At 37.4% G+C, this 25000-nt stretch overlaps 1 protein-coding gene and 1 long non-coding RNA gene across 4 annotated transcripts in view; one reads left to right on the top strand and one right to left on the bottom strand.

The window, feature by feature from the left end:
- LOC136825755 (uncharacterized) overlaps nt 1-25000 on the top strand; it is a 494493-nt gene that overhangs the window by 49209 nt on the left and 420284 nt on the right. The window lies entirely within an intron of this gene.
- Nucleotides 7973-21393, bottom strand: LOC136825752 (uncharacterized). Of its 2 annotated transcripts, XM_067082577.1 has the most exons (7): nt 20819-21376; nt 19076-19200; nt 17479-17998; nt 14329-14499; nt 12105-12282; nt 10562-10631; nt 7973-9554 (listed from the first exon to the last, which is right to left on the bottom strand). In XM_067082577.1, the coding sequence occupies exons 1-6, from the start codon at nt 21117-21119 to the stop codon at nt 10571-10573; spliced, it is 1356 nt and encodes a 451-aa protein (XP_066938678.1). In that variant the 5' UTR covers nt 21120-21376; the 3' UTR covers nt 7973-9554; nt 10562-10570. The 2 variants fall into 2 exon arrangements, with proteins under 2 accessions (XP_066938678.1, XP_066938679.1); XM_067082578.1 differs by lacking the exon at nt 10562-10631 and having other exon boundaries at nt 20819-21393.

Here is a 25000-nt window from a genome sequence, read left to right on the forward strand (position 1 = left end):
GCTTGGCCTTTGGCCTAAATTCTACATCCCATTCCATTCCATTCAAGTTTCCGCTTGTTTGAGATATGGGCTGATATGTTGTAATATGATGCCCCATTTGTATTCTGATTTATTTCAAAGTACTGTACGTTTACTCACAAGATTTTGAACCATATGCATCATACTTGTTTATATTCTTTTACGAGAAGTTGTTTTATAGTTTAGGATGTTCTTCTGCTAGCAGGGGTTCCTGTTCATGGGCAGCCCCTAATGTTAAGTGAAGGCTTCGGGTATCGGAGAGATATGATTTTCATTTTGGGTTCATTATCATTATTATCATTATAGGATGAGTAATAGGCATCTGCTGAAAATCGGAGGTGTAAAAAGTTACGAATTTCGATTTGGTGGTATTTTAAGATTTAAATTATTACATTCTTTATATGATGAAAGAGCTTTTACCTCCCAGCATGAGTGAAAAACCAAAAATGTTGGTCTTGACGCCTGGGTCTGAGAAAGATGTTATAAGACTTTAATTTCAAGAAAATAAACTCATGATTTTTTGTCAAGGTCTTAACCTTACTCGGACATTTTTTCGTTTGTTTTTGTGGCACTATGTTCCTCTTGTGAACTATTTTCTTGCTTTAATTGACTGTTTTATATGTAATTTGCTGATTACTTTACGATATATTTTATGTTTTGTGCTTTCTCGGACTTCTGGTTCTAAGTGATCTTTCTTTGTATTAAATTTTCTTGTCACATTTATATTTTTGTGTAAGGGGTTGTGTAACCCATGATTCAGTATCATTTTTAATACATTTTAAACAGTCTTTCTTACCATCAGTTCCGCGTTTTGCACATATTTACATCTTTAATTTCATTTTCAAGTTTTCACCGTTATTTTGATTCATATTTACTTTTTTTCAGCCAATTTCATTTTCAAGTTTTCACCGTTATTTTTATTCATATTTACTTTTTTTTTAGCCCTGATGACGGAAAGACGGTTTTCCAAGAGCTTAGTGAGCCTCTAGAAGCTTTTAGAGCTTAATATGCTTTGTATATATATATGTTCATTTGAAAGGCCTGCTTTACGAAAACATGAGCAGCATCACACATCGATTAAAGTTCCCGATTTCACGTTATTTAAAGTTTTGCATTCTTATAACGAATTTATAATATTTTCCATTTGTATTCAATCATGTAACAGCAGATTTTATGTATATGCATATGTATATATATACATAAACATATGTGTGTATATATAATATATGTATATACACAGACGATGAGTTAATATACGTGAAAGCGCTTGGTACTGAACTTCTGCCTTTCATTTTCCTGTGGGATTCGCTTATATATTATAATATATATGCATATATATGTATATATATAATCTGTGTGTAATTTTACATATATTTGTATGTATCTGTATGTATGTATTTCTATATTATATATATATATATATATATATATATATAAATATATATATATATATATATATATATATATATATATATATATATATATATATATATATATATATATATGATATTTGACGGCGTATGCACAACTATCTATATGAATGCATCTTAATCCCTGTTGTGTATTTTTTATGCTTTATCCATTCACGACAATAGATAGATAGGCTGTCAAATATGCGAAGAATTGAAAAAAACCGACGATGAAAGAGAGGTGGGGTTTAGTTAAGGGTTTTAGGAGAGGTAAGCACGAGGGGATTTTAGGAAAGGAGGGGGTGGGCCAGTGAAATAAGGGCGATTTTCGGGGGTAGCGGGGGAGCAGGGGGCGAGTGAGTGAAACACAATTGATATCCATCCGTGACTATTCGGCCGACGTACACGACGGAACCGGTTCTTATCCCTCCTCCTCTTCCCCCTCCTCCTCCTCCCCCTCCTCCTCCCTCAGTTGTACAATGGCGTCTCACAGATGATTGGTACATTTGCCATTCGGTTCAGTGTTGTTTTCGTGTAGTAATACATCCTGCTTGTATCTAATCCATCTGCATATCACGTATGGAACGAAGGTATTCTATATTTGAAGGGAGGAGCGTTCTTGCATGACTCAAAGAGATGCACACATATCGACCTACATCTGTCTTTATTGGGCATTGCCCGTCGATGTATCCTCTATATCCGAATTCGGATCAAACAATGGGTCAGTATTTCCTTTGGTGCCCCCCATCGGGGCATACATTCGAGTGGACACAACGACTCGATCAACCATGTCATCCAACCCTCAGAAAAACGCACCTTTGGGCACGCCTCATTGGCTACCTGGGCGGCCGCGATCGCTCTCTTGTAACCCTTTTCAGCACTGGCCCCTCGCGGAGATGGCGAGGACGTAAGGGCCAGTTTCCCTTATGTTTCGAAAGGATTTCGGCAGTAGGGGATGCCGGATTTTGCCTCCGTCATTCATGGTCTTGGTCACATGTAATCTCTTTTCATTGACGATTCGAGACTTGCAAGTGGATGTGTATATGCAAATACGATTTTTTCATATGCCTCTATATAAGATTTTATTGGCATTTCCCGATATTGATCGCGTTTGAAAGAGATGCTGTGTATGTCGTGCCTTCTCTTTCCGTCTCCCCTAATCAGAAAATCATTCAGATTTTGCTCACACTAAATGCTTCTCATCAAAGAAAATGTTCAAGTGGTTACTGCTTCTTCGGCGACCAATCAGCGATCACAGTTTCCCAAAGAACAATATGGCTACCCTGCGGGGATATAGCGGCGTGCCAGAATTCTCTTCTGGATGTAACATCACTTTTTATTTGGCCGTTTGCTTCGCTTATTGAAGGTGATTTTATTTAATATATTCCTTTAATTCAGAGTATTCTTTAGTTTTGGGTAATTTTCACGTAGGTCATTCAAATACGCGATTTGAAATCATCTCCGTTAATGCAGTCGTCGGCAACGCTTTTCCGTCGGGGGAGTCTGAAGAGGCCATTCGTCAATCGGCAACCGGTCTGTCAATCATCGTTTCAACAAAGAGCGATTACGAGGGTCAAACAAAGAGACAAATAATTTAAAAGAGACAAATCGGGGGTAGCAAGTACGAATAATATGTTAGGAAAGCGTAATTAATGAGTGACCAGAAACAGGGGCGCCATTGTTTTTAACCGTGGAGCTCAGCCCCGAGACGTGTTCCCAGGGCCAATGTGCTTTGGGGACTGAAGGCTCTTTCGCTTTCTCGTTTATTTTTATTTAGTTACTTGTAATGGTAGGTTAGACTACTTTCTACTAGACTTATAGTATACAGTCGAAGAAAACGGGAAGATAATCATTCTGAAGGTTTTGGATACATCAGTCTTATTTTTCTACAATTCTGCGACTGTGACCTCAACTCCCTCTTTGTCAGAGTGACGCGTTGATGTCGCCTCCTCCTCCTCCCTCTCCCTCTCCCTTCCTCTCCCTTCGAGATGAGAGTCGTCGTGTCGGCCCTCTGGCGACGAACTTGTGAAACCGGGAGAAGGATGAAGGGATTTCAACGGTGCTTCTGGGTTCTTGAAGAATTCTCTGTCGATTCTTGAGAATATGAAGGACCCAGGGGGACAATCACAGGTGCCGGTCATTGCGAAACGTTAAGACAATGGACTGTTCACACAGGGGCGCATATTTTGGACGTCAATCACATCCGTAAAACAAAAGACTTCTTTTGAGGAGAGGTTGGAGGGCGTGTAGAGTCTCTGAGATGTTTGGCCAAGGCCTCTTTCTGCTCTCCTTTCTTTCCCTCCTCCTCCTCCTCCTGGTCCTTTCTCTCCCTCTCTCTCTCTCTCCCCGGCATCTTCAGTTTGTTGTTTTTGTTGGATTTTATACAGCGTCATTAGGTGCTCACCCATTCCAGTGGTGTTCCGTAGGACAATTATTGTTCTTTTCGATGGTGGTTTGCGGTGGTTTGCTTTCAGGCGAGGTGGGCAAATGCGCCGTTCGGTGCAAGTCTCGCGGAGAGAATTTTATTCATTTCATTTGCTGTCGAGCAGCAGTGGGTGTTTTCACTGCACGAAATTGAAATATGAGATAGAACTACTATCTTTCATTCGTAAACTTATCTGGAACAGATTTAGGTGATAGTTTGTTCCATGACGAATGACTCAAATATATTTAGTGTTACTCGTATCCTTGTTCGCGACTTAGCTGCTACATTATTAAGTATTATGGATTTACTAATATTTTACTGCTTATTTGGAATTAGCATGAATAGCATTAAGCTGAAAATATTGAAAGCATTCGAAAAAATTAAGTTGCGAAAGAGAAATAGATCTAAAACTTGTAACAATTTTTATATGGTATGGTACTCAAAGTCTGCTAAGAAGTAAACAGCGTTAGCAAAACAGTAGTTAAGTTTTACTGGCGTAATTAAATGAAATGAAGCAATAGAATTTTGTTTATCGCACATTCGATTTTATGACAGTAGGCAATTAGAAGGATTATGATGATGGGATAATGTTATTATTCATTAACAGACGTGGTAATATATTTGCTTATATCATTACCCCCTTAGGGGGGAGGGGGTAGTGCCGTCAGTGCACCTCATGCGGTGCACTTTAAGCATTACTCAAGGTTCTTTGTAGCGTCCCTTCGGCCCCTAGCTGCAACCCCTTCCATTCCTTCCACTGTACCTCCGTTCATATTCTCTTTCTTCCATCTTACTTTCCACACTCTCCTAACAGTTGATTCATAGTGCAAGTGCGAGTTCTTCCTCGTGTTACTGTCATTTTCCGTTTCAACGCTGAATGACCTCATAGGTCCCAGCGGTTGGCCTTTGGCCTAAATTCTTATATTCTCTTCTATTCTTATATCATTACGGTAATGATGATGCAAGAAGTGGTTTCTCGCGAGACGTCTTAAATCAGTTGGTAGGTGTTGGTTGGTTCGTGATTGCAACAAAATGGAAGCAGTGTTCGAACTTGTCTGGTACGCATTGAAAAAAAAAAATGAAAATATTTATAGTTTTTTCATTTATTTATAGTGTGGTTTAACCTCGTTTAATGCTATCTCTCAAGAAAACTGTAGATTTTATTGTACACATATATTATATAATATAAATTTGTATTTTTACACACTCACACACACACACACACACACATATATACATATATATATATATATATATATATATATATATATATATATATATATATATATATATATATATATGTGTGTGTGTGTGTGTGTGTGTGTGTGTAATTGTAATAGCCACAATGCCCCTCTTAACTTCTCGAATTCTTCGCGCTTTTTGGATACGCTTATCACTACAAAGCCGTTAAGATCCAAGTGCAAGAAATATGAAGATATTATGATGTCCGGTGGCGGGAAACGAACCCGGGTTCCATAATCACAACTGGGTCACGTTGCCGACCTGACCACATAAATATATTCTGTACAAATGCGTATTGTTGTTAAAGTATCTCAGTAATGAAGCTACGTAACACCGTGCAAAATTAAATCTAGATACCCTGCTATGCAAAACTTTGCATTCCACGTGAATTATGGAATGGAGTACATGAAGTATAGGCCTGAGACCAAGCGCTGGGGCCTATGAGGTCATTCAGCACTGAAAGGAAAATTGAGACTCAAAACGTTTGAGAGATGTAACAGGAGGCAAACCGCGCGGTTGCATTATCAAACAATAATATTATTGTTAGGAGAGGATGGAAAGTGAGATGGAAGGAAGATAATACGAACGGAGGCACAGTAAAAGGAATGAAAGGGGTTGCAGCTTGGGGCCGAAGGGGCGCTGCTAAACTTCAAGTAATGCCTACAGTGCACCACGTGAGGTACACTGACGACGCTATCCTCCTACGGAATCCACGTGAATTGCTAATGCACTCAAATTTGCACGAGAACCTATAACCAAAGAGTAGTGGTCAATTTCAGATTAGTAAAAATACTCAAATACGCCGAATTTCCTTCGGCGCAATCGAGTTTTCTGTACATCGTATAATCAAGGCCACCGAAAATAGATATATCCTTCGGTGGTCTCGGTATAATGTGATTAAACATTTTATTTAACAGTCTTCTTTTAGCAAGAAGAATGTATTTCAAGTGAATACAACAGTGATATGTTTCTTTTAAGAGGCGTTTATGAGGATGTGAGTCGTATTACTTAGACATTATTATATTTATATTTTATGAATATTTACTCTTTTAAACTTTGTTCTCTGTATACTTAAGCATTCAGTTCGCCTTCAGTGCATACCTTATGATTCTGGCACCAAGGGTTCAAAACGAAAAGAAAATAAAATATTTAATTAACCAACAAACTGGGATTCAACTCGTAATACATGCCGTTTTTATATATATATATATAATGTATAATATATATATATATATATATATATATATATATATATATATATATATATATATATATATATATATATATATATATATATATATATATATATATATATATATCTGTGTGTGTGTGTGTGTGTGTGTAGTGCATTTATATTCTACAGTGAATATAATACTTAGCTTTGTGTTTATATGTATTATGATAGGTACAAAGGGCGATATTAAATGGATTTCTTCCCACCACCCATTTCCGAAAATTGTTAGCTTGAAGGCAGTTTTAGGAAGCGGGATTGAATGAAGGCGGAAAATAAAGAAAATAAAAAAAAAAAGCGAACACTGATTGTAGTAATAATGGGAAAGTAATAAGTGAACCTTTCTCCGGGGTACAATGGGCAGGCTGTAATCGAAGCCGGGCACAAGGCAATTGAAGCCGACCGCCGTGTTACAATGCCCCGGGACAGACACACCAAGAAATCAACTGAAGTAGTCCTTTTCTATTTTATTGTTAGGGTTTTTTGGCGGCTCCGGGGTTAAGGTTGGAAGAAGAAGAAGAAGAAGACGAAATCGAAAAAAATCACTGGGCAATCTTCAGCGGTCGATATTGATTTATTTCTATTTGTTGGCCTTTCATAGTTGCCCGGTGGGTTTTGTTGGCAAGTTTGATTTCCCTCATCCCCCCCTTTTTGTCCTGGCTTTTCATTCTTTCTCTCTTTTATGACCTTTAAAGCGTTTTTGGGGGGAAATTCTACACCGGAGGTGGAGTTTCCTTAATCGTCGACATTGTTGTTCTTCCTTCGATTGTGTGTTGGAGTCAGTGTTCGTTTTGTAATGCCATTTCACAGTAATTCTCGGATGGGAGCGTGTATGACACGCCTGGAAATACATTCTTTTGTAGCATGATTGTGTATGTTTTTGTCACGCTTGTAAATACATGATTTCGCAGCGTGACTGTGTATGATTTTGGCACGCTTGTAAATATATGATTTCGCAGCGTGATTGTGTATGTTTATGACACGCTTGTAAATACATGATTTTGTAGCGTGATTTTGTATGTGTGTGACACGCTTGTAAATATATGATTTCGAAGCGTGATTTTGTATGTTTGTATGTTCATGGTACTCTTGTAAATGCATTATTTTGTAGCGTGATTTCGCATGTTTGTGACACGCTTGTAAATGCATGATTTTGTGGCGTGATTTCGCATGTTTGTGACACGCTTGTAAATGCATGATTTTGTAGCGTGATTTCGCATGTTTGTGACACGCTTGTAAATGCATGATTTTGTAGCATGTTCTTGTATTTTTACGACACGCTTGTAAACACATTAGTTTGTAGCGTGATTTTGTATGTTTATGACACACTTTACTGTCATACAATTTAATGAGAATTTCAAGCATTCTGTAGCTTTTTTTTTATTTTATTTTATTCAATATGAACCTATTACAATGAGAAAACTTCTTCACCAGTATCCTTGGTTGTGTGACGCCAAATAATCTTTACTCTGTCAATGAATCCTATCCGTGCTGGCGAAACCATTCATCGGATTATTCTCTCTCTCTCTCTCTCTCTCTCTCTCTCTCTCTCTCTCTCTCTCTCTCTCTCTCTCTCTCTCTAACAACATATTTTGCTGAACTTTGAACTCGTTAGGAAAATAGTAATTGGGAAGAAAAATACTATAATTCTTTTTAGAATATTTTTATTGAGTTGCTCGTACATTTATTTTAATTTTTTTTATTTTTTTGTTTTTATAGTTACAGTCGTAGTTCGTTCACTGTTAGTCAAATTTGAGTATTTATTCGCCTTTGGGAAACAGTATAAGACGACACGTATTGATTTGGACTAACTAAGCTTGGTCACTATACTTCTAGTGTAATGTTTACACCGGTAAGTGTTTTCATTTGATTGCTACTGAGTTTTCGAGGTTATAGCTACTGATGTTCATTGAAAGAATAATTATTTTAAAAACTATAAGGACACAGATTTAAAAAAGAAAATATAGAAGCACAAACATAGGATAACATTAAACGCAAATAATCTGAGCTACTTGAATTCATACATTCATAATGTCTGAGAAGAAGTACCAAGAAGTACCTCCCTCAACAAGGTAACTTAATGTTATGAGATTCACTTACTTTCTCTCATTCATGATCAGTTTTCTTCACTTTCTTTTCTTTAGAATTAATGCTTTTACCGATAATTGTCACGATTTAACGATAAAGCATTTAAATCGTTATGTATTCTCACATCGCGTCGCGTGTATGTGCATGAAATCTGCTACTGTGTATGCGTTATGTATATGTGTATGAATGTTTATACTCACCTGTTTGTGACAAGGTGAAGGCAGTATTGACATATTGCAGCATCACCAAGACAGTCTGACTTATCTTTAACCTTATCCAACTAGTTTGTGTATTCTTGTGTTTGCCTATACGGTTTGGAATTGCTGTCTCCATGGAACCATGGCATCAGTCAAGTCTTCAACCTAAAGTCGTGTGTAATCATGCATGTATAATCTTCCCTTCCTATGCTGGTTTGATTCAGCATTCTAACTAGGACCCAATATTAGGTCCTGATTCTAATCAACTTGGCTCTCGTTGCGTGTATCGTGTTCGTATCTGGTAAATTGTCAAGAATGTATTTTGCAGTTCAGAGCAATACACTAAGATATCAGCATACAAATTACAGTTCTCGTTCTCGTTACATTTCAAGACATGAAACAGTTACCTTGATTTACATTTCCTATGGATCGGTAATAGGCAGTGCAGATAGAGTATCATACAAGAGATCAAGTGATCGAAATTAAAAGTGGCATAAGCAGAACAGAAAAAAAAAATATTGCTGAAAATGTTTATTAGTATAATTAACTCTCGAATCTAGAACCTCATCGGTTATTTAACACTTGTTTGTCACGTTGCATGTCATTGGATCAGAAAATGACAAAACGTGCGGGTATTTCATCATTCACCTTATTTACAGTTTTATTTTGGAAGTAAGCCTGCCAACCATTTGAAATAGAATTTATAATTGATTATTGTTTAAGGAATTAGAAAGGATTTCATGGTAGTTGAATTATGAATCTGGGTTTAGAAATGATTTTATTATTAAATATAGTGTTCTTTTTAACTGCTATTGTCTTCAGGTTAGAACTATTAGAATGGTATTAACATATTAGGTCGTCATTGTTGGAGTTGATAATGCTTTACCTTTTAATGCAGTTAATTTCTTGAATGACAGCCTTACTGGGATTTGTAGCTTTATTGTCTGCAAAGTAAAGAAAGTTTGTCGTTATTCATTCAAGTCAAGGTCAAAATTCAGTGAGTTTTAAACAGAAACATTGGTATATTTCTTAATCGAATGAATGTATAAGTCAGTAGTCTCATAAATTAGATGCTAAATACTATCACAGATTTGACAGACATGTATCAAAGGTAAGGTAGGATTTTATGCGACGACACATCAACTTTCGTCAGGATTATTTGAATGTAGTTATCCAAGGTATATCATTTTCGTTATGAACTAATTAATGTTCGTATCAGGTTTGTACGAAATTGACAAAATGAAATGAAATTCTGCCCCTCATCGTTAGTGATAGCTGTTAGTATGAGGCGTCTTTCAAAGGAACTCGTAAGTCGAAATTTGATTTCACACGGGGTGTCATAAGAATAGTTTAATAGGACAACATAATATATATATATATATATATATATATATATATATATATATATATATATATATATATATATATATACATATATATACACACACTCATATATACATGATGAATGTACCTTAGTGGAGACTAGCCTTTGATATTAACCTGTATAAATTACCCAGTAATCAGTATAGGTTTCAGAGTTCAGTATTGGTCACAATTACCTTAAAGCTTGATTTAGCACTTTTCTGTTAAGTAAACGTGAGCAGAAACAAGAATCTTATTAAAGCAAGCAGGAAAAAGCACCTTGTAATTAAGAAGCAGAAGTACACTCACACACACGCACACACACACACACACACATTATTGCGTCCCGTGACATGTGATTAGCGCGAGGAAGGTTCATGCACGTATTAAACAGGCAATTTAAAGATTGCAATCAGTAGCCATATGCCTAAATATGTCGGATTTTTAATAATTAACTATTGAAGCTTCTACTTGCAGTGAAGGTTTTTTTTTTTTTTTTTAGTTAAGGGGTCGATGAGTGAATTGCAAAAAAAAAAAAAAAAAAAAAAAAACATAAACAGTCTGGTTTTGACTGCGTTCTTTTATTTACCTGTCGCGTCTACATTAGATAATCATTTCTTACTAAGCCATTGTGCATCAACCTTGCCTTCTCCACATGTCTGGGGAGTGAGAATAGTGAGAGGTGTTAATAAAAGGGTCATCAAGATGATCAAGGGATGTTTGTTGTGTTTTCATTTAGTATTGACAGAAAAATAAGAACTTTCAAGTATGTGAACTTATAAGTAATACAGACATACAAACGTCAAAGTTCGTATTCATGTTCATGTATTGAGAGATAAGATGTTCGCCAGTGTATTAACAGTTACGTAAAAACGCAAGCTGTAATGAAAGTGTAAGAAGTCTTGCGCATTTTGTGGTATTAGTTCGTAAGGTCCTTTGTTTGTCGGATTGGATTGGTAGTATAAAGAATCCTTTTATTTTTATCTTCAAAGGTAGAATAAAATGCTCCAAGTTTTCGTTAGTGTAAAGAATCCTTTTTTATCTTGAAAGGTAGAATAAAATATAATGAATGTTCGAAATGATTTTGTAAAAGGTCGCTATTTAGCCTTACTGCCATTATAAAGAGTTCGTTTAATAACCTAAGTATAAAAGTTCGTATTTTTATCCGTACTGAAAGTGCGAACAAGCCTAATTTATCCCTAGCATTCGCGGAAAGGGTCTTTATAATAAAAGATAGATGAGAAAGTTCTCGTGACGATTCAGTGTTATAAAGTAAAAGTACTAAAGTTTATGCCCTGTGGAAATATAAAAGTTCATGTGTTTATTCTTACTAATAATAATAAAAAAGAACCCTGGTGTATACATAGGAACACCGTGATAGGTCCAATTCTTACTATTGGTGAAAAGTTAAGTATATCTTAGTTTAACCAGACCACTGAGCTGATTATATTAGTTATACCGTACGTTAATCCTAATAGTTGTTTAACTTACGTGTTTAGTTCTACAATCTCTACTAATTTTTTTTACCCCGTCTCCATGTGAGATTGTGTAAACGTTGAAAATGAATCAATTTTGTGTGATGCAGAGCGTAACTGTTATCCCTTTTTTGCCATCATAAATTCTTACTGCAACATTCTATTATAGCTTCAATAGTCAGAGAGTTTTATAAGTTGTACATTAAAAAAACTCACATCCAGGTTGTTTGTAGCAAGATTGAAAACTGGGCGAAATATTTTCAAGTTCCCAGACGTACCTAACTATGTATAATTTGATAGTAGCCCTAGTTAGAAGTTGTTATATATTTTGGCGCACAAAAGCATTGTGATATATGATTATTATAGTCAATTTTTAAAAGTGCTGTTTTTACTGTAGGTAAGAGGAAATCGAGTATACAATCAGTTATATCCACACTGCAAATAAATTCATAAAAAAAGGACAACTCTCTTCTAAATGGTTAGTGTAAAGATATAATCAGTATTATTTATTGTTAGTGTAAGATATGATCATTATTTATAGTTAGTGTAAGATATAACCAATATTTATTGTTATTTAAGACATAATAATTATTGATTGTTAGTGTAAGAAATAATCAGTAAATATAATCTCATCGCAGTAAGACAGTCTCGACTTACTTCCTGTTACACGCGAGAATCCTTCTGCGAGTGACTGGCTTCAGAAGCACCAAGTCATCCTCCCTCAGGTACCTGAGGTCTCCCACGCTGTGGACGCCGATAGCCGTCAGGAACCCGGAAATGTGGGTCAGTCCGTACCAGGTCAGCCAAGCCTCGAGGGAGCATCCTTCGGGGGGTGCTGAAGGCGAACCAGAGGAAGTGGGGATGATGAGATCCGTAGGAGGAGACGGAAGATTTGGGGCGGAGGCGGTTGAGGTGGAAGTGGAGGAGTTGGTCTCCTCAGATTTGGGGGCAGTTAATTTGGAGGTGAGGAAGAGAGGGGCGCTATGGAGGATAGGAGAAGCGTCAGAGAGGCAGGATTCTGCGAATGTAGAGTCTTTGAGGGACAGCAATTTTGAAGATAGTAAGAAGGGACGGTGATTTTGAGGATAAGTAAGAAGGGACAATAATTTTAAGGATAAGTAAGAAGGGACAGCAATTTGAGGATAAGTAAGAAGGGGCAGCGATTTTAAGGATAAGTAAGAAGGGACAGCAATTTTGAGGATAAGAAGGGACAGCGATTTTGAGGATAAGTAAGAAGGGACAGCGATTTTGAGGATAAGTAAGAAGGGACAGCGATTTTGAGGATAAGTAAGAAGGGACAGCGATTTTGAGGATAAGTAAGAAGGGACAGCGATTTTGAGGATAAGTAAAAAGAGACAGCGATTTTGAGGATAAGTAAGAAGGGACAGCGATTTTGAGGATAAAAAGGGACAGCGATTTTGAGGATAAGTAAAAAGGGACAGCGATTTTGAGGATAAGTAAGAAGGGACAGTGATTATGAGGATAAGTAAGAAGGGACAGCAATTTTAAGGATAAGTAAGAAGGGACAGCGATTTTGAGGATAAGTAAGAAGGGACAGTGATTATGAGGATAAGTAAGAAGGGACAGCAATTTTAAGGATAAGTAAGAAGGGACAGCGATTTTGAGGATACGTAAGAAGTGACAGCGATTTTGAGGATAAGTAAAAAGGGACAGCAATTTTGAGGATAAGTAAGAAGGGACAGTGATTATGAGGATAAGTAAGAAGGGACAGCAATTTTAAGGATAAGTAAGAAGGGACAGCGATTTTGAGGATACGTAAGAAGGGACAGCGATTTTGAGGATACGAAAGAAGGGACAGCGATTTTGAGGATACGTAAGAAGGGACAGCGATTTTGAGGATAAGTAAAAAGGGACAGCAATTTTGAGGATAAGTAAGAAGGGACAGTGATTATGAGGATAAGTAAGAAGGGACAGCAATTTTAAGGATAAGTAAGAAGGGACAGCAATTTTAAGGATAAGTAAGAAGGGACAGCGATTTTGAGGATACGTAAGAAGGGACAGCGATTTTGAGGATAAGTAAAAAGGGACAGCAATTTTGAGGATAAGTAAGAAGGGACAGTGATTATGAGGATAAGTAAGAAGGGACAGCAATTTTAAGGATAAGTAAGAAGGAACAGCGATTTTGAGGATAAGTAAGAAGGGACAGTGATTATGAGGATAAGTAAGAAGGGACAGCAATTTTAAGGATAGGCTAAGTCAGAAAGGACAGCGATATTATTAAGGATAAGTAAGAAGGGACAGCAATTTTAAGGATAAGTAAGAAAGGACAGCAATTTTAAGGATAAGTAAGAAGGGACAGCAATTTTAAGGATAAGTAAGAAAGGACAGTGATTTTAAGGATAAGTAAGAAGGTACAGCAATTTTGAGGATAAGTAAAAGGGAAAGCGATTTTGAGGAAAGGGATGGGAGGAAGGGAGGAAAAGGAGAGGGTGGGGTGGGGGGGGGATGATTTTAATGTGAATAGCATGCAGCTGGTAAAGGCCCTTTCGTTTTGTTTATTATTCAGTGCATGGTTAGTTTGGGTTAATGAAATTTGGAAACATATATATATATATATATATATATATATATATATATATATATATATATATATATATATATATATATATATGTATGTATATATATGTATGTATAATATATATATCTATGTATATATATAATATATATATATATATATATATATGTATATGTATACATACACATACATATATATATAACCTTATAGACCAAAGTATCCCATTAGATGAAAAACCGAATAACACGTCGCAGAAAACAGGAATATATCAGTGTAAGGTTTCATATACTGTGCACGAGTATACCCAACAAGTTGAGTCTCCAAAAATATCTTAGTGTTTCCTACCTTCATGGTGAAGGCTGAGGGAATCGAGCTGCTGTAGGAGGCGGCGACGGGAAATCAGCTGAATGGCCTCCAACTCGGGCATCTCAAGAAGTCGCAGGTCCCTGACGCACATGCATCCTAGCACCTTCAGGTAATCCAGCAGGTGGCCCAGGTGCAGGTTACCCAAGAATTCTTTGAGGTGGAAGAGAGAGAAGAAGAAAATGTGCAGGTCTAGTTGGGCAGTTATGATCACTTGGTCCCTTATTATATTGCTCGACCTTCTAATGAAGATACATTCATTACTTATCGTAATAGTAAGATATAATCATTATTTATATCTTATGTAGACTTACATCCTCATTTAGACTTACATCCTGTTGGAAGGTTAAGCCCTAGTCACAACGGGCTTACGGACAGCTCCCGACCACCGGCAACCACCAGTCGCAAAAGGTCGTTGAAGGTTTTCGCAGATAGTACGACAGATTGTCAAAGGTCGTGGAACTCCTTACGACCGATTTGGTCGCAAGGAAGAATTCGATGCTTCACCGAATTCCTCTTGGCAACAGATCTGGTCGTAAGGAGTTTGCTGGTGGTCGGTAAATGGTCTGTCATTAGTGGGCAACTGGTCTGATACCAGTTGGCGAGTGGTGAGCGATCGCCTAAAGGTCGGCCACCTGTGGCCAACCAATTTTCAACTGAAAGGTGACCGACCAGGCACTGACTTCAGTGGGCGACGTAGTCAGTGGCTGGTTGGCCCCTAAAAGGTGACCGACCACCCAATGGTTGGCCACCGGTCGGTCATTGGTTGCAAGCTTCGCAAGAGTGGTTGCTTGTGGTCGCAGTACTGCCCATCCACCTCTCATGCACATAGTGGTGCCTGGTGGAAGCTCCAGTTACACCTGGCTACTGGTGGGCAACCATGCCCAGGGGCGCACCCGATACCATCTCTTCTGTCTTTTCAATTTTCGTCATTTTTATCTACTTATTAATTTATTAATTTATGCTTTCTTTTTAAATAAATAAGTTCTCTTTTTTTCTGTATTTTCCTTTACCTCGTCTCACTTCTTCCTAATGAACGCCATATTCTTTGGAAGTTTGAATTTCAAGTCAGTGGCCCCAGTAGTGGGTTTGTTCCATATGAATAAGTTTCATCTTCTGGATAATAATAATAATAATAATAATAATAATAATAATAATAATAATAATAATATGGAGAACAGACAAGGCAGTTGCATCTTCTTGTTCTGCTGCCAGTCTTGCCAAGAGCAGGAATTGGTTGGGTGTAAGCGTAACTGCCATTCTCGTCAAGCTTGCTTGCCAGAAGGGGATATTGTGTGTTTGATTGCACAGCAGGAACATTATATATATATATATATATATATATATATATATATATATATATATATATATATATATATATATATATATATAAATATATATATATATATATATATATATATATATATATATATATATATAATATATATATATATATATATATAATATATATATATATATATAATATATATATATATATATATATATATATATATATATATATATATATATATATATATATATATATATATATATATATATATATATATATATATATATATATATATATATATATATATATATATATATATATAATAGACGGTCGCCGGCCTGCTCGTGACTGATGGAACACAACTCGAGTCCAGTGGAGACCCTGCGCAACTGTCAGAGACCGTCAATGACAGGATAGGTTATGACTGGCGACTAATGATAAAAGTGATTGTTGCAAACCTGATTTGATGGATGGGTCCCTAGTATTCGACCGGTGGACTCTTAGTAGTCGACTGGTGGGTGCTTAGTATTTGATGGGTGGGCGCCTAGTATTAACCAGTGGACGCATAGTATTTGACCAGTGGGTGCTTAGCATTCGACCGGTGGATGCTTAGTATTCCAGTGATGGGTGCTTAGCATCCGACTGGTGGGAGCTTAGTATTCGACCAGTGGGCGTTTAATATTTAATGGTGGGCGCCTAGTATTCGATCTATGGGTGCTTAGTATTCGACCAGTGGGCGCTCAGTATTCAACTGGTGGACGCTAACTATTCGAACGGTGGGCGCTTGTATTTGACTGCTGGGTGCTTGGTATTCAACCGGTGGGTGTTTAGTATTTGACGAGGTGGACGTTAGTATTCGACTGGTGGGCGCATTAGTATTCAAGAGATGGGTGCTTAGTATTCGACTTTTGGTTGCTTAGTATTCGACTGGTGGGCGCTTAGCATTTGACTGGTGGGCGGCTAGTCATCTGATGTCTCCGACCAGAGTCAGAATGACCTCAGACTAGTGGCTGACTAGTTGCACAATGGGGGGCGACTGACTGCCCATCAGTTGCTTGGTTGCCTACTGGTTGACTGGAGGTCTTACGACGGATCGTCCACATCAAAAGATATTCAATGGTCTCCCAGTGGTCGCCGGTTTTGGAGGTCGCAGGTAGTCGGAAGCTGGTCGTAAGCTTAGTGTGACGGGGGTCTTTAGACAAATATAACGTTCCTAAAGTTAAAAGATGCTAATCTTAATCATTTGGAGACTAACAGGTCTTAGTGTTAGTCAGTTACTTCGTAGAGATAGTCAAGGTTTATATCTTGATTAACTTGATTCTTAATTTCATGAGGGTACTAGATTGTTTACATAATGGATAATTTTACTTTATACATAGTCAGATGGTATTTTGAGAGGCATTCACTTATTATTATTGGATTTGCATTTAAAGTAGGCTGTTCATAATGATTTGAAGTTTATAGAGATATATTTTCGTTGCATCTGTTTCCATACTGATAGTATTTAGTATTTATTCGTCGATTGTGAAACCAGAATATAGCAAATGAAATTGCAAATAAGTTTAAGATTCAAAAATACTTACAGTAGCATGGCTCTTGAAATGGAGAAACAAATCAATATATTTAAAAATAGTTATGTACAGAAAACTTTCGGGAATCCAACAGATTCCCGAAAACTCTATAGATTTATTTCTAAATATATTTGTATTCACACATAACTATGGATTTGTTTCTCCAAGTTTAGGATCATGAGAAAAGATGAATGCCTCACAGAACTTTATAGGTAGCACACCCAGTTGATGAAGAGTGTAAGACTCCTGATTTATATAAAATGGCCTTACCTTCCAAGCAGTCCGAAATAGTCGTCTCTTTGTGACCTTTGATGTCGATCTCGGCGGTGTCTGTGTGGCATCCTTCTCCGTTGACGCACTCCATGTCTCTTTTTATTCCTCTTCGCTTAGATTCGAACAGAAAGAATGCTCTTCGGACCCAATCTCGGTGGCGAGCGCAAGGGTCAAATCTTTTTCGAGATGAACTTTCGTGTTCCTGGCCACTTGAAAGGAACTTATGCAACTGACTTGCAGTTGAGATTTCCTTTATAGATGAAACGTCTTCAGTCCTTGGAATATGTTCTTTGTTTTGTTCTTGTCGTACCTCAACTGTTAATAAACCTGGTGATTTCTCTGTCTCGAAGGTGTAAACGCCGATTTTATCTGGGTTTACTTCGCTGAAAGGTTCTAATTTTAAATTCTTTTCAGTAGTATACCATGCACAGTCGTTTTCTGTCGATAGTGATCGTTTTCTTTCTCTGATGGCAGGTAGGACTTTCGCAATTGGTTTCGCCTTGGCCACTGGCGTTGGCTGTGAAGAATTATATAAATACAAATGGTTATCCGGAAGTTATGTCGTACTTATTATTTGTGTAGCTTATAATTAAACATAATTTTAATTAAAGGTAAGGAAGGTGAATTTTGGCAGTTTTAAATGACTTGGAAATACAATATACTTGAGTTAAATGCATAAGGTGTATATTGAGGGTCCAATTACATCGGAAAAATATTATTTAATAATAACACTCAGAAGTATATAATTAATTTAAAATGAATAAACGGCCGTTAGAAAGAGTGCAAATATATCCATAAAACAGAATGTTCCAAAAGAATTCTAAATCTTACCTCCTCTCACAGGAATCCTTTACATAACCTAACCATATTCTTTGGAAGCTTGAATTTCAAGTCAGTGGCCCCTGTGTGCTTGTTCCATATGAATAAGGTTCATATTCTGAATAATGGTAATAACAACCATAATACCTCGATACGAGTAAATGCAGAGGAGGAAATGGAGTGGCAGGATGCATCCCCATGTTAATCTGACCCATGTTAATCTGACCCATGTTTATGGGCACCAAACTTAGCCCAGCAAAGACATTGTAATACCGTAGAATGTAGAATTTTACTGGTAAATATAGGATTGGCAAGTTTGCCCCAGTGCCGTTCAGATTATGAATTACAGATGTATCGTGACTAAATTTAATAGGAAAATTAGGTCCGAATGTGTATAATTAAAGATTTCACGCCAAGTACATGTAGGCTAATTAGGTATTTAATCCCAAATGTGTGTGGTGGAAATTTCGATTAAAATAGTTATAACGCAATATTTCTCCCGGAATAGATATAATCAGAATTTTTTTTCTAAAAAAAGATAATCTGAAATTTCAGCCAAAAAGCATAAGTGAGTGTCACAAAATAAAAAGGGGTAATCCAAAATAAGTAAACAGAATTTCACCAAATTTAGACCCAATCCTTTTAAAGTTTTTGTTACGCTTAATCAAGCCATAGTTTTTTTTTTATTTTCTTGAAGACATCAGGCGACCCCCCCCAAAATTTTTTTTTCTTTTTTCCTGACGGGGTTAGCCTAGAAACACATCACCTTGCTTACCTTTGGGGCTTGCGGTAAAGAAGGGAATGACGTCGCCTTTTGATCGATGGGATGAGGGGGATATGTTATCTGGATCCTCCACTTCAATTCATATACCACTGTTTCCTCTATGGCCAACTCAATCACTGCAACGGAATTTTTTTTTATAAAATCGATAGAAACTTTTGTTCCATCTCGTGAACTTTTTAATAATGTGTTTGTGATTAGTGAACTTTATAATGTCTGTGTGATTACCGAACTTTTTGTGTGTATGATTAGTCGACTGTATAATATCTGTGTAGTTAGTGAACGGTATAATGTCTGTAATTAGTGGACTTTATAATTTGTGTGACTAGTTGACTTTATAGTGTCTGTGTGATTAACTAGCTTTATGAATGTCTGTGTGATATTTTTCGCAGTGAACTGAGTTATGTCTGTGCGATGAGCGAACTATATAATGTTTGTGTGATTAGTGGACTTTATAATGTCTGTGTGATTATTCAGCATTCTAATGTCTGTGTGATTATTCAGCTTTATAATGTCTGTCTGATATTTTTTCGTAGTGAACTAAGAGATGTCTGTGCGATTAGTGAATCTGCTGTCTGATATATTTTTCGTGCCAGTCGTTAAGTGGTTTTTATATTTTGTGTATGATATTGGTAAATGTCTGATTGATATGTTTCTGTATGATATTTTATCTATGAACTTAATGGTTTATGTATGATATCTTGAATATGAAATTAATAAATATGTGACTGATAGTTTTGCAGTGAACTTGATACATTTCTGTATAATATTTTGGATATGAACTTCATCAATTTCTGACCGATATTTTTATAATGAACATGATATATAGCCGACGTGGCTGGCAACCCAATTCCTATGTCTGTCCTAACCTTGGATATAAGAAAAATAGCGTCCATTTTAGGATTGGTACCGCTTACGCCGTGCCTAGCATGGAGCACTGTAGATGGAATTACTGCAGTATGAACCTCCGTTTATTTCCTCTCTTTTCCCTTTGCTGTTTTCTCACTTATCTGTCCAACTTCTTTAACTCTTACATAGCCTTGTTATCTACTTCTCTCTAAAAAAAACAGACAAAAACTAATTTTATCCATATCCAAATATTTGTTTTTTTACTGTGTTAAACATACAATCTAATAGTGATAAAATTCACGTTCAGCTGTCACAAAATCTAACAGGTATCAAATTCAAAACAACATAATGTACTTGATATATTATAAATACGATGCAAATGCAACATAACCTAAATAATTGCCGAAGGAATAAGACACACGCTTAAGATGTAGTCGTCTGTTTGTTAACTGTGTCATAGGAACAGTTCTAACGCTGAAAGTGAGTTAGGCTTCTAAATTTAACGTTAAATTTATTTTTATCGTAAACGGTGGATTTTTTGCGACTGAAACCAGTTCGAAAATTGGCAGTAGATTCCACTTTCTCCATCGGTAGCCACCTAAGCCTATTCATAATGATATTTTATGAGAGTCTTCGTAATATGTAAGAGGGACTCTCGATCTGCCTCACAAAGAAAATGTATTAATTTCACTTAAACTTTATACGAATTTATGGCGCCTTGTTTCCTCAGACTAATAGAATCACTGCTTTACAGCTCGGCAATTATTACCACAAAATTGTCACCACACGGTAAATTGATCCTTTTAATTGATCCTTCTCGCCAGGACACCGAAGGATCAGGACAGAGTGAAACGGAAGGATCGGGACAGATTCCGTCGGACGCTGTACCTTGCGGTGTGTGGGCGGCAGCAGCGGCGGCGGTGGGCTCCATCCCGGAGCGCCGCCCGCGATCTTTTATAGGAGATGGGGCATCGGGCGGCGAGAACACTGTGGCGCCAGTTGAAGAGTTGGTGGAGGAGAGCGATAGGAGAAAAGGGGGAGGGGAGAGGAAGGGGTAAGGGGTTGCATAAAGGGAAGGGTGGGGTAGGGGATGAATATCGGTGGTGGGGGGAGGGTATTTGCATAGGCCCGGGCGGAGGAGGTAAAGGGTGAGAATGAGCCAAGACGGGGAGTGGCTGCGAGATGTCATGCACGCCGCCCTTCCTGACAGCTGATAGGGACTTATTGGCGCCTGCTTTTGTGTCTTTTTCGTCCCGTCGTCGTCACCATTTTCATCTGCAAGCAGAACAACACAGTCTCAAGAACAAGCGTCTGGATCGCTGTTCTTCTTCCTTTTTTTTTTAAACGCCTAAATTAGCCCTGTTCTGTTCAACCAATGTATTTTGGTCTGGTGTCTCCTCTTTCTCGATATCTCCATGACCTTCCCTCTTACCCGAAGGTGTCCCCTCGCTGTCGTGTAGTCTAGGTTAAGGGGGGAGGGGGTGAGATCTGTATGGTTATGCACGGAAGTGGGTGATGGCATCAGGCACCAGTCTATTTTCGTCAGAGCGAGAGAAAGAGATTAAAAAATATATATGGAACTGATTCGAGTGTATCTGAAGGTAATTTGTATACTGACGGGAAGGGTAATTTAGGAGTTTTTTTTTGTATCTAGATTAGGCCTGAAGTAGGAAGAAACCGATAAAGGGAGGGACTTGACAACAAAATTAATGAAGAGAGGAAAAGAGAGATTATGGGAACCAGACTAAAGGGAATTTACGGAAGAAATGTGAGATAAAATATACTGGTTTACACAGGTTTTCAAAAAATAATTTGGTTGAAGACTCTCTCTCTCTCTCTCTCTCTCTCTCTCTCTCTCTCTCTCTCTCTCTCTCTCTCTCTCTCGTTATCCACCCAAAACACACATACAGATACATTGTATAAATTTAGTTTATGTACAGTTACAGTGATATTTTCATTTCTGCCATCTTTTTACTTTTTAGAATAATTTAAGATATGATTATTATTTAGAATAGCTTCACTCCTGAGTTACTTAGGAGTAATCGTTCGGGAAATTGTTCGTAGATGTTAGTTTCTGCTGTTAAAGATGATCATGGTTTAAGTATCCGCAGTCTGGATACAGTATTATTTAGGTAACTTGTTATCACAACTTGTTTGATTCCAGCCATAACATGATCTTATATAGGTACCTAGTTGCTGTAATTAAGTTAAGCTGAAGAAAATCGTATGTCATTTGAATATTTTGGATGATTCGCTTTCTCTGTGCACAAAGGAATGGAGAAAGTGCTACATTTTAAAGTGAATGTTACGGGAGCTGATGACAGAGGGGAACTTTCATGTTAGCAGTTTCCATATGGTACCATTGGGATGTGAAGACATACGCGAAGCAAGGACTGAAGGAAAGGCAGTAGAGTTATGCAACTAGAACGTTTGATAGAGCAATGGCCGAGTAATATTCTGTGGAAAATTTGAGGGTCGACCTTACGACACAGTTCAGTGAAGTCCAATTTTCGAGTATGAGCTCTGTCCCCGATCAAACTGGAAGCCCTTTGATTCTTCTTCAGTTCCCTGAACAGTGATGTGTGCTGAACCTTTCAAGATATGAGAGCTCTGGTCCATACCTGGAAGATAAGGTTCGTCAAGGAAATGAAGGCCATGGTTTGATTCTTCCAGAACACGTTTATTTACGTCTCAGCCTACAGTGATAGCAGAGTTGAGAAGTTCAGTTTCTCAAATCAGACTTGCTGAAAAGTGTTAAATAATATTGGAAGTTAATCTTGGAAGTATCGAGACAAACCAAGCTTCGTCTACCCCATCTAGAAATATCGTCCAGGTCTGATAAATGCAGCACACAAAAGTAAATGAACTTCCGAAACTTGTTGATAATGGAAGGGAGATGACTCGAAACTGGTTCATAGGATCTTTAAATGTTTTTCAGAAGTCTTAATTCAAATAGGCCTACCGCAGATTGAATTTTTGGTGCAATGCTGCTGTTATTATATCAATTGTTACTATATATTGTTTCATCTTGGGAACTGCTTGTTTACAGGCATGATGCTTGCTGAATTCAGGCTTAATTTGCCATTGCCTCCATATCAAATTAAAATCTCCAAGACGCCATTCGGCGAAGATAACTGGAGAACCAGTGCTTTTTTGAAGATTAGCTATTTGCCACCATTGGGGCGTAAAACGTATTGCTTTAAAAATAACATTTGTAGCTGCTGTCTGTAGAGAACTAAATAAAGATTTGTTCGGTGTCTTCGTATTACCAATAAACCTCAACACCAGGGATTAAGAATAACTGCCAGTTCATGGTCTGCACTGTAATATTTTAGTACAGTACTATTATCGGTATTGTCCTGTCTCAACTCTCTCATGCTGCTTGTTTATATGGAAGGCTGTGACGCTTGGTATAATTGTAATATTTTTTTCTTAGTATTTCACAAATCTCTTACTTAGTATATATAAAAAAGAAACTTGGCTCCGCTCAGTAAAAAATAAATAACGGTCAGAAAATCTTAACGTTTTTCGAGTTGGTATATATCATTATTTATAATCCAAGACGACCAAATATTTATATTGAACAGGAGTACAAGGCCCTGTGATTTATGAAACAAACTTCCACGGAATAGAATGGACATATCTTAAAATTAGAGAAGATAACCAATAAATGAAGAAAAATCGACATACAGATGAACATATCGATATACTAATATTCACTTTGTATTCATAATTAAATTTTTATGTGTAAGAACTTTAGTCTGCAGGTAATTAACTCCTTGTATAGACTCGCCTTCGTCCAGCCCGTTGCCTGCCTCTCTCACTACTGTCCCTTGTATAAGTAAGCAGTATGAAGGTGCCTTAGTCTCGTCTCTTCTTTATCATTTGAAATCAGAGGTTTATGGGTCTCTGAAGTATTATACAATTTCCCTGGAACCTGCAACGAGAGAATTAAAATTTTGGGTAATGGCTAACCGCTCAGAGCATTTCTTTCCTTGGATTCAGGGGTTATGCGCAGACTCGGCCAATTTTATTCAGCGAATAATTTGCTTACAAATCGTGTAGCTACATTATATATATTTATTGTGATTATTCTTAATTATTACTATGACATAGTTAACTTCTCGATTTTTACACACTTTGCGAAACGCCTGTTACTACAAAGCCTAAGTCCAAACGAAGAAGCAAATGAAGAAAGAACTAGGTAACGCTATCTACCCGAGTTGCATAAATACGCTGTCTGTTGCGAAAGTGATCAGTAGGTGTTAAATGCTTATTCACTGTTGTTGGTTAGTGAATTCAGACGAACTCCGAGTCATTTTCTCTTTACGTTGGCTGGTGCTGTTGACGTTTGCAGTGTATTCTAAGCAGACATTCTTACCAATGTCTCTCCTGAAGGGTAGCAGAGAGTAATTGATTTCATTTTGAATGATGAGAGTCATATGTTATGCAATGAACCGAAGATTGGCTTGTGACGGTTACGTCGAGACATCTTGTTTCACGAGAGCTAGTCTAAGGCTGGTAATGGGTTCAGATCTTTACACAGTCGTATTTCAACCATCTAAGACCGTTTGTGTTCACTCATTTCAGGGTTGTTCAAGTTTTTATTAATGTGTAGGTTCTATGATTAAGCATCTCGTTCGGTTTCAAGCGTGTAATTATTGCGGCGATGACCATAGTCATTGTGAAGCAAGATATCACATGCAAATGAATCAGCTAGTCTTTTATTTATTTCTTTTTTTATGCAATACTCTAAAAAAGGAGTTCCATGTGTAGTTTTCTAATATAAGCACGTTGACAAATTGTGTTTGTCAAGCTTCACCTAAGGAACGCAAGCCCTTTCCTATTGTTGACATCTCCTGTGACAGATAACTCGACTTTATAAATTGTGTCACTGAGAGAATGTCACCCCATGTCACATCGCTCCTCGCCAAATGCCCCCATTTTTCCTCGCACGTTTCTCGCTGCCCTTTTCATTCGAGAATTCCCTGATGTCTGAGCTGATGTCATCGGTGTTTAGAGGTGATGTCATGAGAGCTTAGAGGAGGACGTCGTCCTGGGAGGCCTAGT

Source organism: Macrobrachium rosenbergii, chromosome 39 (genome assembly GCF_040412425.1).
Source record: "Macrobrachium rosenbergii isolate ZJJX-2024 chromosome 39, ASM4041242v1, whole genome shotgun sequence".
Lineage (NCBI taxonomy): Eukaryota > Metazoa > Arthropoda > Malacostraca > Decapoda > Palaemonidae > Macrobrachium > Macrobrachium rosenbergii.

Excerpts from the sequence above, each read along its gene's own strand:
- LOC136825752 (XM_067082577.1), bottom strand. The coding sequence starts at position 21,119 with ATGACATCTCGCAGCCACTCCCCGTCTTGGCTCATTCTCACCCTTTAC. Across the intron at positions 19,201-20,818 it reads TGCCGCCCACACACCGCAAG|TGATTGAGTTGGCCATAGAG; the intron begins GTACAGCGTCCG and ends ATTCCGTTGCAG. Across the intron at positions 14,500-17,478 it reads TATTTCGGACTGCTTGGAAG|AATTCTTGGGTAACCTGCAC; the intron begins GTAAGGCCATTT and ends TCCACCTCAAAG.